Source organism: Xyrauchen texanus, chromosome 9 (assembly GCF_025860055.1).
Source record: "Xyrauchen texanus isolate HMW12.3.18 chromosome 9, RBS_HiC_50CHRs, whole genome shotgun sequence".
Lineage (NCBI taxonomy): Eukaryota > Metazoa > Chordata > Actinopteri > Cypriniformes > Catostomidae > Xyrauchen > Xyrauchen texanus.
The window spans coordinates 10,783,848-10,803,085 of record NC_068284.1 but is presented as its reverse complement, the minus strand read 5'-3'; the positions used below and the strand labels follow the sequence as shown (position 1 = coordinate 10,803,085).

At 38.9% G+C, this 19,238-nt stretch overlaps 1 protein-coding gene across 1 annotated transcript in view; it reads right to left on the bottom strand.

Moving 5' to 3' along the window:
- kmt2cb (lysine (K)-specific methyltransferase 2Cb) overlaps positions 1-14,981 on the bottom strand; it is a 145,879-nt gene extending 130,898 nt beyond the window's left edge. Inside the window, exons 1-2 of the mRNA XM_052133538.1 lie at positions 14,307-14,981; positions 8,823-9,005 (exon numbers count right to left, since the gene is read on the bottom strand). Coding sequence (XP_051989498.1) covers positions 8,823-9,004 — 182 coding nt within the window. The 5' untranslated portion in view covers position 9,005; positions 14,307-14,981. The remainder of the gene's footprint in view (positions 1-8,822; positions 9,006-14,306) is intronic.
- Positions 14,982-19,238: the final 4,257 nt, after the last annotated feature.

Genomic DNA, 19,238 nt, shown 5'->3' with positions numbered 1-19,238 from the left:
AATCCCTGTTGCACTTAATCACTTAAAGTCAAAGGCAGCAAGTATGCAACAAAATGGATTATTGAACAATTCATTAATTTAAAAAAAAATCCCATTGCCTTACATTGAAGGAGGGGCTCGAGCCATTTCTAGGAATTCAGAATGTTATATAGACTTTGGGGGTGGGCTCTTTTGAATTGGGCCAGAAAGCAACCACTAAGCAACCACCCAGACCATCCGAGCAACCACACTGCATTGTGCAACAAAACATTCAAAACACCTTTGCAACCATATAGCAACCACCCACAACACCCAAGCATCATGGAAGCAAGTTTCAGACAGGCAATTGACACTCAAAATTTCAAAATTGACACTGTATGATTTAAGGTTAGTTTAAATTATTCTGAGTCGAACCTACACTGTAGTCTCTGTGTAGTGGACAACACATTTATAGTTCTGTGTGGTGTGTCATGCATTATTGTGTGACTACACAGCCAGTGCTACAGCACAGTGTATTGAGAGAAAATGCCTTAATTTATGAAATACATTTTTGAAAGTGCATGTCTGGCTACAGCATAAGCTACACCTTGGAGTCGGCGTACGTTTGACGTAGAAGGATAAATCAGCCTTTTGGCCACCATTTATTTATTTAACCAGGAAAGACACTTAAGAACAGAATATGGTGGAGCCTTGGTGGAGGACAAGAGCCTCCTGAATCACACAAAGAGCATACATACAAAAACACCTTTAGCATAAAAAAAGACATATAATGTCCATAAAAGCAAACTTTAGGTAAAACATTTAAATGTGTTATCCAATGTACTTACTAGTAATTATTTAACAGCCGAGATAGGAATACAGTTTTAAAGTTTTATAGATTTTTGTAAAATGTTCCAGTCACACGGAGCAGCAAAACTAAAGGCAGAGTAGCCATAGGAATCTTTCTTTTTGGGAACATCCAAAAGAATACAGTTTTATAATCTGGTTAGATATGTTGCAGTATGACATTGCAGTATAAATTTACAGATTTTGCCATCTGAGAGAAAGTTCAAGGATTCTAAAAGATTTCTCTTGTCGTGTGACATGTTCACCAATGGCCGATTAAATGCTATGATTATTAAGTCTAAAGTATACTTGGGAATTCTGCCTGTTGCTACAATTCATGCACAGTACGTGTGGCACAAATTTCTTAATTAACATGTATAAGTGGACTGTCTGCATGCAGCTTTGTTATTATACATGCAGGCAGCCAACGTGTGTGCGTGTCCCCTGCACATATGTCTGCCATTGACTGTACTAAAGAATATCACAAAGCAGTCTTAGTCTTAGTGTTGAAAGCATCTTTAGCCTCCGACAAACTTCTGGCAGTGTCAGAAATTTAGCATTGTAGTCAAGCAGTTTGAATGCTCCTACGACAGCCAAATGATGTAAAACACCCGGTTAACACTGTCATTCGGGATGATGTCTTTGACGTTTGTTTTGATTTGCACATCGTCTGACATAATGATGCTGTGTGCTACGGTTTTTAATGTGCAATCTGACATGCAAAACAATCATACAGAGTAGCCATGTGACGGTATTCGCAGCGGCGCATTAACACATAGGCTTATATGGGCTGAAGCACAGGCGCCTACAACTCCCATGGGGCCCAGCGGGGGGAGCACATTTAAATGCTTTCAGAACTCAACAACTTGAAGGGGGCCTCAGCGGACCAGTGAGCCAAATGGTCCAGAGTTACCTTAAAGCGCCCCTGGGTATTCGATAATACAGTATATCATAGTAATTAACGTGCACAATATCGTTATCATGGGCACTTCAAAATACTGTAAATATTTCGAGATATCCTTTTAGAAAATTGTTTACATTTTTCTGATCGCACAGTCGTTTTTAGTTTTTTTTGGATCAACTAATCGAGATTCACAGCACTGCGTCTGATGTTAACAAACCAGCATGGACGTGAAGCATTGCTGGAGAAGGAACGCGGCCAACCCTTTATATACCATCTAAAAGAGTAAAGTCGGAAGTATTTTGGGTTCAATAAAAATGCAAATGGATTATTGGTTGTAGAAATATAAAACATGTGGAAGAAAAGTGGCAGCGAAACATGGGAACACCTCCAACATGTTTGCTCACCTGCGGACAATCATCCCATGCAATTCAGCGAGATAAAGGTAAGTTGTGACAGTTCAGCTTGTTTTTCCAAACTGTTTTTAAAAACACACTCTTAGAGACAAAGAGCAAAGTGACAACTAAGAAGACAAAGAAAGTGAACTGTTATTGCCATCTGCAGATAACTGTAGCTTACTTTCAAGTGGCCGAAGTGTAGTTTGCAAAACCTCTGATAGCGTAACGTTTGAGTCTTGTAGTAAAAGCAAAAAAACTGTTGTAATCAGTTAATACGAAGTCCTGAAATTATGGCAATGTGGCACATCGATGATTTCAACATTAACCGTGTGTTCAGACCAGAGGCGGCGAGAGCATCAAATTGACCGGAAGTCATTCATTTTCTATGACAGCCAGCGTCTCTCAGTGGCGAGAACCGGCGCAGCGAGTCTTGGGCGGTGTGGGCGTCAGAGGAAAGTTCAAGTGCAGCCAACATTATGGTAATGAGCTTTGACGCGATTCGGCGGTAACCTATTGGAATATAGAAGTGCTCTGCTCTAGCAATGTCTAGAGAACACAACCGTGTAAACTTTGGTTCCCACCAAACATTAGTTCCGAAGACAAAATGGAAGAGAAACTGATTTACATTTACATTTATGCATTTGGCAGACGCATTTATCCAAAGCGACTTACAGTGCACTTAGTACAGGGACAATCCCCCCGGAGCAACCTGGAGTTAAGTGCCTTGCTCAAGGACACAATGGTGGTGGATGTGGGGATTGAACCTACAACCTTCTGCTTAACAGTTATGTGCTTGAGACCAATACACCACCAATAAAAAAAAAAAAAAAACGATGTGTGGACAAAGGTGTCTGAAATTGTTGGTGTGCCAGGTGAGTTGATGAAGTGGATATTATGGTTTATATAATATTATATAACAATATATAAAATTATTTCATGAGGATATACGCTACATGTGATGTGTCGCCAATAAGATACCGGTCGACATGTCTGGATGTTTTGTGGCCCCTTTAAATATAGTTCACAAAACCAAGCATTCTCAATGAACGTTGCCGCCTATTTCAAATACTTCAGAGCGTCCACGAATTTTCGATAGCGTTGTTGGCAGGGCAGCCAAAGCGAATTTTGACGCTCTCTCCGCCTCTGGTCTGAACACAATGCAATCGTACATTGCCATACAATGTTAGTGAACTTACTGTATAGTTAGCACCTAGCTATATATTAGCAACTGGCTTGCTATCCAGAAAAAAACAACTTTGAGTTCTTTTCAAAGTTTTTGTTATCTGTCAATTTTCAAACACCAGTGTGGTATTGAAAAAGTAATTATTAAAAAGTAATTATTAAGAGAATAACATGTTTGTTTGATAAAGTTTATCTTCCAACCCATTGTGTTGATGTAAATCAATACTGTGATAATACTGTATACTATGATATAGGCAATTATCAGCAATTATCTTGATGTAAATATGTCATGCCTAGTACAGAGTAGAGGTCGACTGATATATCGGTTTTACAGATTAATCGGCACCGATAACAGATTTCTGGAACTATCAGCAAAAATCCACACAACAGTTTTGCCCCATTGTGTCCGGTGCTGGAGCCGTTCAGAAGGGTACGCTGTCATTATACAGTATGAGCGTAGCCTCTAGAGGTGAAATAAAACCTATCACTTCAATGATGCCTTGTGATTGTTTTGACATGTGAGAGACTACAATCTGCGTGGAGCGGAACACTTCAGATGCAAATTTAAATAAATCACCAAATGACAAGGCTGAGAGGAAGCTAACATTAAAGCTAACCTCAAGCGGTTAGAACAATGTTATAAAAATACACGCAAATCCTACTCAAATGTATAAATGTCATGAATCCACGTTCGAATCCAGTCAGTTGTTCCATCTGTTTGAACAGCCCCTGGCCTGGGCTCATAGTCTAAGCCGCATCACCACCGAGTTCAGCCGAATACCATTGCTATCTGTGAATATTGCTACTTTACATACAACTGTACTGAATAAAATATTTTTGGTATTTCGCTGTTATTATGACGCTTGAGTCTGGAGTAGTAGGAATCAGTGCAAGTGTAACAGCATGTGAACTGTCTATTGAAGTGTTTTCCCCCCTTATTTTAATTTTGACTACCGGTAAACATTTGAGAATATGGGCTGACTAAAACTTTTTTATTTTATGCACATTAGTTGAAAATGAAATGCTCTTTTTTAACAGCCAGGATAGGAATGTTCTATGCAATACTATAAAGGTGCTGAATGGTTTATGTATTTATTGCGCTCTCTAGTGGATTAAGGAAACAACGTCAATTTAAAAATCAGTTAAAATTACATACATATATTCATATTTATTTAATTTAACAAAATACAATTCATTTTCTTTGTTCACTCAGTACTGTTTATCTTTATAATAAAGTTCAGCACTGTTTTACTTTTTTTTTTGGTTCCTGGGTAGTAAATGTTACTTCCTAATTGCTTATGCCTCAAACGTATAGAAAAGGGCTATTATTCCCCACAAACTTTGTTTTTTTGACCAGGACTGTGATATTTTGAAATGTACCTATTTATGATTATACTTTAAAACATACAGGGGCCTTACGCCCACCAGTTCAGTTTAGTTTCAGCTGCCTAAGTGGATACATATCTGCATTTTTCTGAGATGGCATCAAGAGGCTACAAGCATCCGGCAGACACATTTTGCTATGTCTGCGGCCAATTTATCAAGACAAGAGCGAAAAAGTACTCTGTGAAGACATCTGCTAAGATGTGAGGCCTACAAGGCATATTTCGGTATGCCTGTCAGGGATCAAGACAAACCATGGATCCTCATTTCACCTGCGAGCACTGCAAAGGTAAGGTAAGAAGGTAAGGACAATTGTTGCTCAGAATTTTGTTAATTTTTTAAATTGTAAAGTATTTAATTTTAAATTGTTTAAAAAATATATCATATATGAAAAATGTTGCGACAATATCTTACACATTAGTCATGGGTGAAATACATTTATTTTGGTAGGATGGCACAGAGGGGAAAGGAGAGCCATGAAGTTCGTTATCCCAAGAATTTGGCGGGAGCCCACTGACCACTAAAGCAACTGTTACTTCTGCATGGTGGACCCTTCCAAATGAAGGACTGGCAAGAATGCACCTGCTATCATGTATCCGGACCTTCCTTCATCCATCGCCCCGGTGCCACACTGCCATGAGCTACCCGTACCCACTCCATCGGAGAGAGATTAGCCGTCTTTAGAAGAGGAAGACATTGTAAATCCAGATGACAATTTCAGTGGTGGAGCTGAGGAGAGAAACCCATACTTCCCCAACCAAAAAGAACCTCAACTAATTGATTTGAGATCTTGGTCTCACCAAGGCCAATGCCGAGCTTTTGATGTCTAGGCTCAAGCAGTGGAAATTGTTGGATGAAAGTGTGTAAGTTGCAGATCAGAGGAAGCGTCACCAAAATTTTTCCAGCTTCTTCACCAGTCAAGATGGGCTCTGCTACTGCCACAATGTAACGAGTCTGTTTGAGGCAATCAGAATCACCTGTAACAAGAATGAGTGGCACCTGTTCATTGAGAGCTCATCCAGGAGCCTCAAATCCGTGCTGCTCCATAATGGTAATAAGTACCCGTCTCTTCCCCTGGCTCACACGGTGCACCTCAAAAAGAATTACAACAATATCAAGACCTTGCTGGATGCCTTGAAGTATGATGAGTATGGCTGGGAGGTCATAGTAGACTTCAAAATGGTGTCATTCCTGATGGGTCTCCATGGCGGTTTTACTAAGTTTCCCTGCTATCTTTGCCTTTGGGACAGCAGGGACACCAAGACACAGTGCCACAGGTGAGACTGGCTACAGCGGACCAGTTCTCTGTGGGGAGGAACAACGTCAAGTGGGAGCCACTGGCAGACCCCCGGAAGGTTCTGATGCCACCACTGCACATCAAATTAGGCCTTATGAAACAATTTGTCAGAGATCTAGATAAGGAGTCGGCAGCCTTCAAGTACCTTCAAGACTTCTTCTCTAAGATGTCTGAGGCAAAGGTCAAAGTCGGTGTCTTCTTTATCTGTGGTCGGATGAAGATCCTGGAGTGCAATGAATTCCCCAAGAAGCTGTAAGGAGAAAGAGGCTTGGGACAGCTTTGTCGCAGTGGTTTGGGGCTTCCTGGGCCGAATGCAAGGCCGAAAACTATGTGGAGCTGGTTGAGACTCTGGTGAAGAACTACGGCACAATGGACTGTAGGATGTCCCTCAAAGTCCATATCCTTGATGCTCATCTTGATAAATTCAAGGAGAACATGGGAGCATACTCGTAGGAGCAAGGCGAGTGCTTCCATCAGGATATACTGGACTTTGAATGCCGCTACCAAGGACAGTAATAACAAGAACATGATGGGAGACCACATTTGGGGACTGATTCGTGAAGTGAAGTGGTTTATAGTATAATCATAAATCTCGAAAAACGACTCACTTGTAAATCATTTGATGTCATTTTTTTATTACTTTAGAATAAATTCATGTTAATTTGGATTCATATATTGTTTTTTTCAGGCTTCACAAATTCGCCCGTTTTCTCATTGGAAATAGGTACATTTCAAATGATCACTGTCCAGGTCACATTATCGCTGTCCCCAAGTTTGTGGGGAATAATTTCATTTTCTATACTTTTGAGGCATAAGCAATTAGGAAGTAACACTTACAACCCAGGAACAAACATTGTGTTACATATCGGTTGATTAATAATGAACTTAGAAATCGGTATCTGTAAAATCCACTATCAGTCGACCTTTAGTACAGAGTGACCCAAGCTTTAATAATTTTTTAGTTTTATACTGGAACTTTTTTGATCATTTGATGAATACATTTATAAGGTGCTTTCAAACATGAGCGTCTTATGAACATTTTGAGTTCTTTTAAAGAAACAAACCCCACACTGCACCATTCCCAGTGACAGATTCTGACATCACAACTTTCACACTCATAGTAAGCTCCTAAGCTGGCAGTGGCACCTGTGCTTTTCACTTCAAAGGCTCCTATATAATTGATCCCCCATGGACAAATACCAAGCACCTCCCCTCGATTTAGACGGTTATCTGAGCCACGTAACTTGCATATCCTCTCCTCAAATGCAGATATGAATTAAAGTCTGGCAGAATGACCGTTCAATAATCGTTTCTGTACACTGAATGGATTCTCGTTAGCCTGAAGCCCAGACCTTGATCACACTGCCAGTCAGGTAAACTCTAAAGAATTGTCTTCTCTTAGAGGAATTCTAATGAATGCTCTCAATGTGTTCTATAGGTAAATAGCTCAAGGGTTCAGAGGGATTAATTTAATGCTCCATCATTCAAACTGTCAATCAGAGACAGTGTGACGAGATCTTCACTGCCAGGTGTCTATGCTTTTTGTCAACTAAACTGGTCCAAAGCATTTATTGTCACATGGGGGAGAGGCTTATCAATAGGGTGTTTAAAGTTTTAGTGGTCCAGGAATGGTTAGCAGGAATTTCAACCTATAGCTCAACCCTGTGGTGGTCTGAGTATGTTTTGCATTGTCTTTAGTTTGTTTCGATAAAAATGGCAGATATGCACAGAAAGCGCTAAAGGTTCACTTATTTTTTTACATTTGCATCATACCAAATATGTTTGGCTCTGACAGCTTACTTTACAAGACATGACAAGCCGCTTATTCTGTTTCTATAGAGATAGCATAATGAGGAGCATAATGAGGAACATATGAAAATTATGTAAACTCCACACAAAACAAACTCAAAAATCTTTGTTCAATGTTCTGTACAAATAAAGATTAAAGGATTTAACCGAATGCCACGTAAAAGTTAAGAAATCAGGACAGAAATGTATTTTAATATCTTCTAAAATTGCCCATGCCAAGTCAACTTTTATTTCAATGGATTTCTATTCTAAAAATAAAGTGGGACTCAAAGTTACTCTTCCATTTTACTATTAAGTAAAACCTGAAACTTAAAGCTGATTGGTTTATGGTAATTGAACATTCTGAGGAGACATACAGCTTCCAGTTTAGGCATACTCAAGTCAACGCAGCACAATGTGTCGCAATGCAATGCCAACCGCTTCCAGTTTATTATCATGCAGTAATACACTGATATAGTAATTGATGTATGGAGATGCATTTAAGCAACCAGATGTAAACAGCGATGTGTCTCGCCTGACCACATGTGATCGGATCAAGATGCATCTTAATACCAGGTGTAAACGGGGTCTTAGACCAGTGCTGGATGAATGTTTTAACCATATCCTAAACAACAGGGTGTACAGTACAAGACTTGCCAGTGGTGAGTAAAGCATTGATGTGGCACACAGCTGATATGTCCTGTCAAGATATGTCCCATCTAAACTCCTTGTCGTAGGTGAGGAACAATTGCTGCCATTATGAAGAACTGAGTTCTATGAGAGTTTCAATTACTAAAATCATTGCTGAATAAGCATGTGAATTTTAAGCAGGAAGTGGTTTTCTAGGAGATCCTGTCGTCATGTCAAGAATTGGGTCAACACTAATTACATTTTGAGTTGCAATTGTGCTAACTTATGAACATTCCTTCTCTTTTAAGCAAATAATCACCATTATTTACTCAAGACATGTTGACTGTTATTCAGATCAATGTCGAGAGCAGCATATGCACATGGTAATTTGTGATCATCGATTGTAATTATCCTGCAGCCATTAGTTATCTGAACTTACTTTTTTCTCTGTCTGGGTACAGATGGAAGTGGTGTTGCAGTGGATAATGCGTCCTTCCGAGGGCGGCCCCGGGGCCGCTTATCTGTGGGGGCCGGACTTCCAGTGGGAGTGGTCCCAGAGCCGCTAGGGGGTGGCGAGGGTCCTTTGTCAGAGGGGTCCAGACTTTTCTCCTCTGATGACATTCTGTGATTGAAAACGAAAAATGCAATTCATTAATTCCTTAAAAATAAACTTGGAACAGATGAGGTAACTTCAACTAAAGATACCTGTATAGTCTCATAATGCATGAAAGTAACAAAAAAAACCTAGAAGTGTTTATTATGCAAAATTGTGTTCACCGATGTGACTCCTGTAATAATTCCAGACTTCTAGGAAAGCTTTCAACACAAGTTTTTCATTGTCTTTGCAACATATTTACACCTTCTAAACCACACATTGAGGTTTTAATTATAATTTGATTAAAGATCTTTAATGCCAGAGGAGAAAATATTACCTTTGGTTAATACTAAACAATATTTTCATAAGCTTGTATAATTTGCAAATAATAGGGGTCCACATCTCTCCTACTCATACTCCGTGAAAATTAGTCAAAACAAGTGTTAGAGCACTTTTATTAATTCCAATTAAAGCAGTCCACACTTTCATTAAAAGACATTTGTTACACTAGATAGCAAAGTAAAATGTACTGTGTAAACGCAAAACATTGTAGCCTTATTTCTGCTCAACTGGAAAAAGGTGAATGTTAAAAAAGTACTAACTGTCAGGTATGCTTATATATAATTAAATGATTATTATAATGTCATTCACTAAATACCTACACTTTTCTTTCACAGATAATCAATGACTTATATAAACAATTAAAGCAATAATAAAACAGAATTCTGATTGCATGAGCAACAATCAAAGTAGCAAAATGTAAAGTGAGAAAAATATTGTACAATGTCGATAAACCCACAACTGACCACATATTATAATGCCAAATTGCTACCGGTACATAGACAGCCAACAGTAAGGTGAATTATACTACTTGGTGGAAGAATATTTTCTTCAATGTTAAAATACGCTCTCCTTTACCAGCTTAATATGCAGAGACAACAGTAAGTCATTCGTAGGTTGATTTCCTTGGAAACTGTAAACATTTTCTCTATGGCACTGTAAACATATTGCACCATTTGTTTGAGCAGCCCAACACAGCATCACTGAACTAAACAATTTCATAAGTTTGGGGTGGGACTAACAGTTTGTCCAATCAACGGCAGATGGGGGGGGGGGGGGAAGTATTTGTGAAAGCTGTTTATTTATTTTTATTTTTATTTATTTTTTTACTATAGAGCTTTTCAATTTGTAGGTGAACCAGAAGTCAAATTGCCATGGGTCACCTCATAATTTTCCTCTGGGTTTTTGAATTTATGAGTTAAATAAGGTCTGTGGTAAACATTACTTGATGACACTCTTTGGTGGACGTTTTGATCTACAACATAAATTACACACTTTCATACCTCAAACGTGAATTTTGAAGCCGACCTTATTTTACTCATAAGTTCAAAAACCCCATTATAAAATCCAGAGGGAACAAATTGTGAATTGTCTTCCAGGTTTTTGGACTACAAGCTGAATAGCTCTATTGCGATTTTGTGTGGTGGTGCAGAAATTGAACACCTTAAGCATTTTTTTCATTTATAAAGGCAATAAGCCACAGAAGGCCATGCGTTATTATGATTTTACCACAGTTAAGGCACTCAACTATGGAAAAATCACTGTAATGCCTGGCCTCTCATGGCTTATTGCTTAATACAAAACAAAATGTGCCCAAACTTGGCTTCTTTTTGACTTAGCATGGTCAAGAATGAAAGACAAGTGTGATCTCAGCTTAAATCCTAGCTAAAGTAAATTAGTTTTGTGAACATATCTATCTTACTGAATTATTATATAGAAACAGACTGTCTAAAAACTATTTTATGGGTTAATTTTGAACACAACACAGTTAAGGGGCAGACACACTTATAGTCCAAGTTTCAGCTGTTGTATTCTTTCTTAATGTTGTGCATATTTAGCTGCTGCCTGACCCACAGTGCGCCTGCTCTGCATGGTGCTTCCGCCAACCTGTCCACTCAGCTGACAAGGCAAACTACCAATGGCATGCTTTCCTTTCTGGGAACTACATGGGACTATTAGACCTCACATGGTTGGGTCAAGCCTTCAATTTTAAGAAACGCATTGTCTGAGGCAGTAATTTACAGACCCCATCAATGGCTTCAAGAGCAATTTTCAACCATGTGTTGATGTACAGTATTTCCTTGAATAGCAATATATATATATATATATATATATATATATATATATAAAAATGAAGGGCTCATCCTTTTTTTTTTAAGTAGAGAATTGGCTTTAGTTCACATCACAGTCATGAACCATAATATTCTACTTCTATAGCCAGGGGGAGGAACATTTTCATTCTAGAGACCCTTCATGCAAGACGAGTCATCAATATTTTGGTCCATTTTCCCAGAACAGACTCATTTTAAATGTATTTAAATGCAACAAGTTCTAACCTTTTCTAAGTAGTTACATCCAATTTTACAATGTTGTTGCCATTACAATGTAATGCTCTAAAATGACCATAACAACGATGTTTTAAACAACTAAACAATTCAAATAATACACAAGTTTTAGAAAAAGAATTAATGCTTCACATTTCTGCCTTTAAACCCTCCAAAACTTGGCTCCATTTAACCTTAATTTTTGCTTATTTTATTTATTTATTTTTGAAGTATAACTGAGAAGTCAAAATAATGTTTGTGGTAATCAACGTTATGCCACAAATGCTGTTAACTGAGTATTGAGGACGCATGAGGAGGTAATTGAAAAGTCTAAATTGTACAGTAAATAAAAAAGGTTAAAAGGTCAGAGGAAGAGACAGACAAGTAACTTTTTATTAATATTGAGCCATGCAGCATGCAAATTTTGCCCTGCTTCAAATATACAGGCAGTAAACAGGTTTGACTAGTAGCAGCACAAGCTAATACATTCATGAGTACATGATATACTGTATGCTCTTGATATTATAACTTACACCGTCTTCTGATAAAGCAATAATATATATTTAGTGTCTAGTTGTGGATTTTTGCATGCTACATTTTATTTCCCCATGGGTTCAGTAATGATCTATCTGTACTGTTTAGTCAGGTAACCTAATATGTGCTTCATGTGGTAACATCTTAATTAACTGTCTTTCATGTTTGCATTATCTATCTGTTGAATATGTACCCATGTTGACCAGAAATGTCAAAATACAGAACAAATGTGCTACTTGGATTACTAATGTCAGTGTATATACACTAGCGGTCAAACGTTTGGAATAATGTACAGATTTTGCGGTTTCAGAAGGAAATTGGTACTTTAATTCACCAAAGTGTCATTCAGTTGATCACAAAGTATAGTCAGGACATTACTGATGTTAAAAACAGCATCATCACTATTTGAAAAAAGTCATTTTTGATGAATAATGATTGGAATAATACAATGTTTGAAATTGCCAAAAACGTAAAGATTTCATACAAAGGTGTTCACTACAGTCTACAAAGACAAAGGACAACTGGCTCTAACAAGAACAGAAAGAGATGTGGAAGTCCAGATGTACAACTAAACAAGAGGATAAGTACATCAGAGTCTCTAGTTTGAGAAATGGACGCTTCCAATATCCTCAGCTGACAGCTTCATTGAATTCTACACGCTAAACCCCAGTTTCATGTGCAACAGTAAAGAGAAGACTCAGGGGTGCAGGTGGTACTTATGGTACATCATTCTTATGGGAAGAATTGCAAAGAAAAAGTCACTTTTGAAACAGAAAAACAAAACGAAAGGTTTAGAGTGGGCAAAGAAAAACAGACATTGGACAACAGATAATTGGAAAAGAGTGTTATGAATCTTAACCCCATTGATCTTTTGTGGGATCGGCTAGACTGTGAGGTGCGTGAGAAGTACCACGACAAGAAATGGTATATGGTCTGCACTTATGTAGCGCTTTTTTAACCTTAGAGGTTTACACTGTGTCCCAATAACCCATTCACACACACATTCATACACCAATGTTGGCAGAGCTGCCATGCAAGGTGCAAGCCAGCCATTGGGAGCAACTTGGGGTTCAGTGTCTCGCCCAAGGACACTTCGGCATATGGAGTCGTGTGGGCCAGGATTCGAACCGCCAACCCTGCGATTAGCAGCCGACCCACTCTACCACCTGAGCCACAGCTGTCCAGACAGCCACATCTATGGCAAGTGCTACAGGAAGCGTGGGGTGAAATGTCACCTGAGTATCTGGACAAACTGACAGCTAGAATGCCAAGGATCTGCAAAGCTGTCATTGCTGCACATGGAGGATTTTTAGATGAGAACTCTTTGAAGTAGTTTAAGGAAGTTCAGAATTTTTTTTTTCATATTGCAATAGTAATTTTTCATGTTATTAATGTCCTGACTATACATTGTGATTAGTTGAATGCCACTTTGGTGAACAAAAGTACCAATTTCTTTCCATAAGAGCAAAATCTTGTACATTATTCCAAACTTTTGGCCACCAGTGTATCTATAAAATAAAGAAGGTAAATTGTAGTGGCCATGTACAGATGACTTCTTTTCAGGTTCTCTGGAGTCTGGTCCCTGAACAATCAAATACATCAATACTTCAGAAAACTGAATTTGCAACGTCCCTACAATGCATATCTTACAAAAATAAAAAATTAAATCTCAAGTGATTTGATGTCATAACACATGCAGAAATCAAGCACAAGTTAGAAAGACAGCCTTGGTGAAACAGCAGCAGCAGACAAAGCAAGTGCTTCTTCACATAAGTGGGCATGTCCAGCTTTTTTGCCTTTGTTTACTTGTCTCCAAATCTTTGTGTTTGTCGGGTGCCAATAATGCCATGAAATACTCCAACGTCTATCCCTGTTCAACAGAAGATAGGCAAATCTGCCTGCTTTTCCTCTAAGAGAGGCGGATTCGCACTCTTTAGGAAGCCCAAAGGCTGAACCTAACTGAACACGATACGATGTAGCACTGCTGTCCAAAGACGCATCATTTGACGCTCGACTGGTGATTATTGCATGCAAAGTAATGAAGACAACTTCAATGTGGCGGTGTTACATTGGAAAGACGAGTGTAAATACGCAAAAAGGCTGCAAGTGGATAGAGTACAGGCCTTGCAGCCCGGTTGATCAACTTGAAAACATGACTCAAGCCTGTAGTTGCCCATCCAAACGGGAATCATATAACGCCCCATTAAAGGCAGTGGCCTGTAGAGATGCGGAGCCTTTTAAAAGATGTTTTAGAGAAATGGAGTGGTTAGTGATATCCTGAAGAAAAGCAGCAGACCCAGTTGATACGAACTCTTTGCCGTGTAGAAATACGCGATAGAAACGACAAAAACAACTAACAAATAATGACGAGAAACACACACAACATACTCATCGATCGATATTTACTTACCTCTTTGACCCTAGCAAATTTTATTTATTTCCTGCATGACAAAACCCGTCATATATGTGACATATAGTACTTTTGTTTGGTGTTTGTGACGCTGGGGGGTTGGGGAGGAATAGCCCACTATTCCTCAGGAAAATAAGCCAGCGTGACAAAGCGATATCTTCGGCGATACTGTGCACGTATTCCAGTAAATTCCACTTTTATATCCAGAACATATACGATATTTAATCCATAGACCGAAAGCAGCAGCTTCCCCACGGTTTGAACGGATCACTTTTCTTTATTCCGCTTCATCCCACATCGCCAAATCCTTACGGATTACATCCCTCATCCAGCGAGACTCGAGCGAAAACAAGCCATACCGCCCGCTATCTGAAACTCCTGCGAGGCGAGGACAGGAGCCGATCTCTCGACACATTCGGGGAAATACAGCCCAAAATATCTCCAAATGATGGAAAACCGAAAGCAGATTTCGCTCTCAAGCGTTCAATTTCGACGAGCTCACGGAACAAGCTGAAATTTCGAGCAATACTTTAATAACAGCAAAACACACCGATATTATTTCCTTGTCTGCGTATTAACCATTTACACAAGCAAAATGCGACATTAAGACGCGTCTGTCTAACGTAGAATGGAGTAAAACGTTACATTTCTGTATTAATACAAATATTAAAGTTGTAGCTCGCACTCCATGGCCGCCATATTTGAGTGTTACCAAATCACGCCCGCGATGCGAACGATACCATGTTAAATAGTGCCACAATATTAAGCGCAGCACTCTGACGAATGACACGTTCTCATTTGGAAATAAGGTTAATTAGGACTAATAATGACATTATCGTGCTTCTAAACTATATACGGTCGTATTACAAATGTCGGTACAAAATAAAAATATTATAAATGGACCCCGCGGAGTGATATGTTGGAGCGCTCAGCAGGTGAGGCGATTTTCTTTCTTTTTTTTTTTTCACGCACAGGAATCCTGCAATATGCGGGGCGGATTACCGGAGCGGACTGACTGATCCTCATAGTGCGTCCTCCTCACAATCGTTTACTTTCTCAGTTCGTCTGTGGTAGAATGAGCTTCCAACCTGCTGAAACCATCTCAACATTCAAGAACCAGCTGAAAACACATCTGTTTCACAAGCACTTAACCAAGCCACACTAACTGCACTTACTACTCCTCTGTCTTTTTCTTCTGTGCTAGCTTCTACACTACTCAAGCAACTCTGAGAACTTGGTAGTGGGATACTGCTTGAAGAAAATTTAGCAGACAATATTTTCAAGTAAAGGCTACTCACAATTCTTGGTGGGCTTAATTAGAAATTCTCATGAAAAGCGTACTTTGCAATACTCTGTTCCAAGTAAATTTTAGGCGTAGAACAGGTACTTTAGGGAGACACTGATGTACAACTGAGGGGCAGGTATTTGACAGGGGTGTGCGTGTGTCTTCTTGCATATGTTCTTGCACGTGTGTTTTCTGTCTACGCATATCTTCCATTTCAGCCCGTTCTCATTCCCTAAGCATCCAGTTCTGACACTTGTGCAGAAGCCGTCTGTATCTGCATGATGATGCTAAAGGTCCCCCCGGCATCCTTTCATCGATGCACTGAGAAACCCCTTTTTTTTTCAATGAGAAAACTTTGTCATCAGTTATCTGTCAATGTTAATATTATTTGTTGTGCCAAAAGTTGTTGAGTGGGCCGTTTTGATTGAGCCTATTTCGTTGCTGACCCACTGGCCCGCTCGGATGGCCAGTCCACCCCTGATCGGCCCCAAAGTGCATCGGCCCACTGGGAAAATGCACTGTATGCCTGATTACCATTCCAGCCCTGCCCCTAACCCAACCCCATTTCTAAACCTAATGGATTATAAACAATATAATACATGAAAGAGGCACTTTGATATACAAAATATCATATACATTACACTATTTATAGATATTCTCGAGTGCCCAACTGCACATTTATGCCTAAACCTAAGCAGTTCTCAAAAATAGAACAGATGCAACAAGCAGATAAAATACAGTCACAATCATTTATTTTTACAAATGCACTATAATAATATTCCAAATCATACAATGGCATTTTGTGAGTACCAGAGTGAAACTCTGAAAAAAAAGAACAAAACTGTACCTTTTAGGGTACAAGTGCCCGTCACTGGGGTGGTACCTTTAAGAGGACCTTTTTTGTACCTCTAATTGAGGAACAAATTTGTACCTTATAACTTTGTACCATTTAAGAGGCAATTTTGTACCCTAAGGTACAATCGTGCACTCTACGTAGAAAGTACAAAAATGTACCTTATTAAAAGGTACAACTTTGTATCTATAGGGTACCACCCCAGTGATAGAGCCATTTCGATCCTTTAGGTGGCAAATGGCACACAATATGAAAAATTATTACTGAAAATGTTGCTCATTTGCATGAAAAAGACCTATATGTTGGATAAATTCAACAAGTGTGAATTTTCTCCAAGAACATTGGAGGGTTATTATAATCGGTTAATGACTCTGGTCACATGAGTAGGCAGAGGCTTGTCACCATCCAAAGCAAGTTTCAGAACATACCGCTGAAGAAATATCAGAGTATTCTTTAAGTGAGATGGATATGCCAGGTTGAAGACAAAGTAAGAACAAAATGCAGCAAGAGCCCCTTCATCCACACCGCATCCACATCTAGCCCTGCAGATCTCCAACCCATCAGCTCTGACCACTGCAGTGACTTCCAGTTAGTGACCTCTGGTAGCTGTTCAGTTGGATATGGCGATGATGATTCATTCTAAATGACAGAGCACACATAAGAATTTCTCTCAGTCAATTTTTTTTAACTTAAGGTTACTCAACAAATTATGGACAGACACAAAATAAATGCTTGAATAGTAATTAATATTCACCTTGTATAAATGTGACACAACTCTGAACGCAGTTTTAAATTATTATTACTTTTTAATTATCACATACATAAAATGAATATACAAACAGAGGTCCATATGCAGCTCCCCAAGCACGATTACATTTTCAAGTGCCTACCTGAACAAGAATGGCAACATCAGGTGAGCTGCTTTGAACTCAATAACTAAAACACAAGACACATACATATAAACATGTATGAATTAATCCAAAGAAAGTCTAGGATTAATTAAGAGGATAAAGACTGAGGTCAATAGCCAATTACCGGAATCAATTATGAATAATCAGAATGATCTTCAGTGAGAGATTCTTCTCTAGTCTCCTTGTGCAGCTTTGCTAAGGGAGATTTCTCTTGAGCAAGCCGTTGTTCAGTAGATGCAATGTTTCCAAAACCTTCTTGAAAGCAGCGGCACACATTAAGAGATTTATACAGGAAACCAATTTCTTGATAAAGCTGCAAATAGTTAAGAAAGACACAAAAAGCATAAGCAATTTCCTGTCAAATTATGTAATTTTATACAGTTTCAATGCCCCATATAATGCCAAGGCTACAAGAAAAAGTTCACCCAAAAATGCAAATTCTCTTATGGTTTACTCACCCTCATGCCATCCAACACGGCATCCTCTTCTCTCACATCAAAATCCAACGACATCTTTGTTTTGGACTGTTTTTGCTTGTAAATGGCACTTGGTCTGTGTATATTCCCCTTATATCATATGGACATCTCATATCACTGTGTCACCAGAAATGATTAGATGGATACCTGTAAAAATATTTTAATGTTAGTTTAGCATTATATCTGATTTAAATACCAAATTTAGTGTAAAACTTTAATACTTTGGCACCGTTATAAAGAATACTTGCATCTTAAACTGAGCAATGCTTTCATACAGTGTTCTTATGATTTTGATTTGATCTGATGCAGAAATATTACATTTTTGTCTGTCCAGCTTAGTCTGAACATCCACAGGGAATTTCAAAAACACACACACAAAGATCCCCCATTTAGCCTTAACAGACTATAGGAGCAAGTGCTGTTAGCAAGCACCTACGAAGGCCGGAACGGTACACAAGGCGGTGGGTGGCCAGCACCACGCCTGACCACCTTTGTCTCCCCAGTGGCGATGTTTACACACTGCACCAGGTACTCATTTTAGGGGAGGCCCGGGACCGGTTCAGATAATCGTCACTGGTGTTGGCCATGAGCGGGTATTGAACTCAGGTCACCCTCAAATTTCTTCCTCTCCTCTTATGTGACTTCAATACAGAACTGAATTAGCTCCTTCATTGAGTGAGCTGTAGACATCTTCCCCAACTCCATTCTAGAGAGATAAAGAGATGCCGGTGCTGTCGAGACTCGGAGTCCCGCGAAGTGCGAATCTCTGACTGAATGGACAGAACCACATTAATATTACAAGTACATGTTCAATATAAATGCACCGATTTGTTATTTTAGTCCTTTTTATATTCATACTCTTGGCTCTTTATGTACTTTGTTTCATTCCATTTTTCTGTAAAGGGTATATAAATAAAATATACTTTATGACATTCTACAAGCGTGTGCAAAAGTTTAGGCACCCCTGACAATTTCCATGATTTTCATTTATAAATAATTGGGTGTTTGGATCAGCAATTTCATTTTGATCTATCAAATAACTGAAGGACACAGTAATATTTCGGTAGTGAAATGAGGTTCATTGGATTAACAGAAAATGTGCAATATGCATCAAAACAAAATTTGACAGGTTTAGACAGGAAATTACACAGGTACCCTTGTCATTTTGTTGATTTGAATACCTGTAACTACCTAGCACTGATTAATTGGAACACACAATTGGTTTGGTGAGCTCATTAAGCCTTGAACTTCATAGACAGGTGCATCCAATCATGAGAAAAGGTATTTAAGGTGGCCAATTGCAAGTTGTTGTTCTCTTTCACTCTCCTCTGAAGAATGGCAACATGGGGGCCTCAAAACAACTCTCAAATGTTCTGAAAACAAAGATTGTTCAACATTATGGTTTAG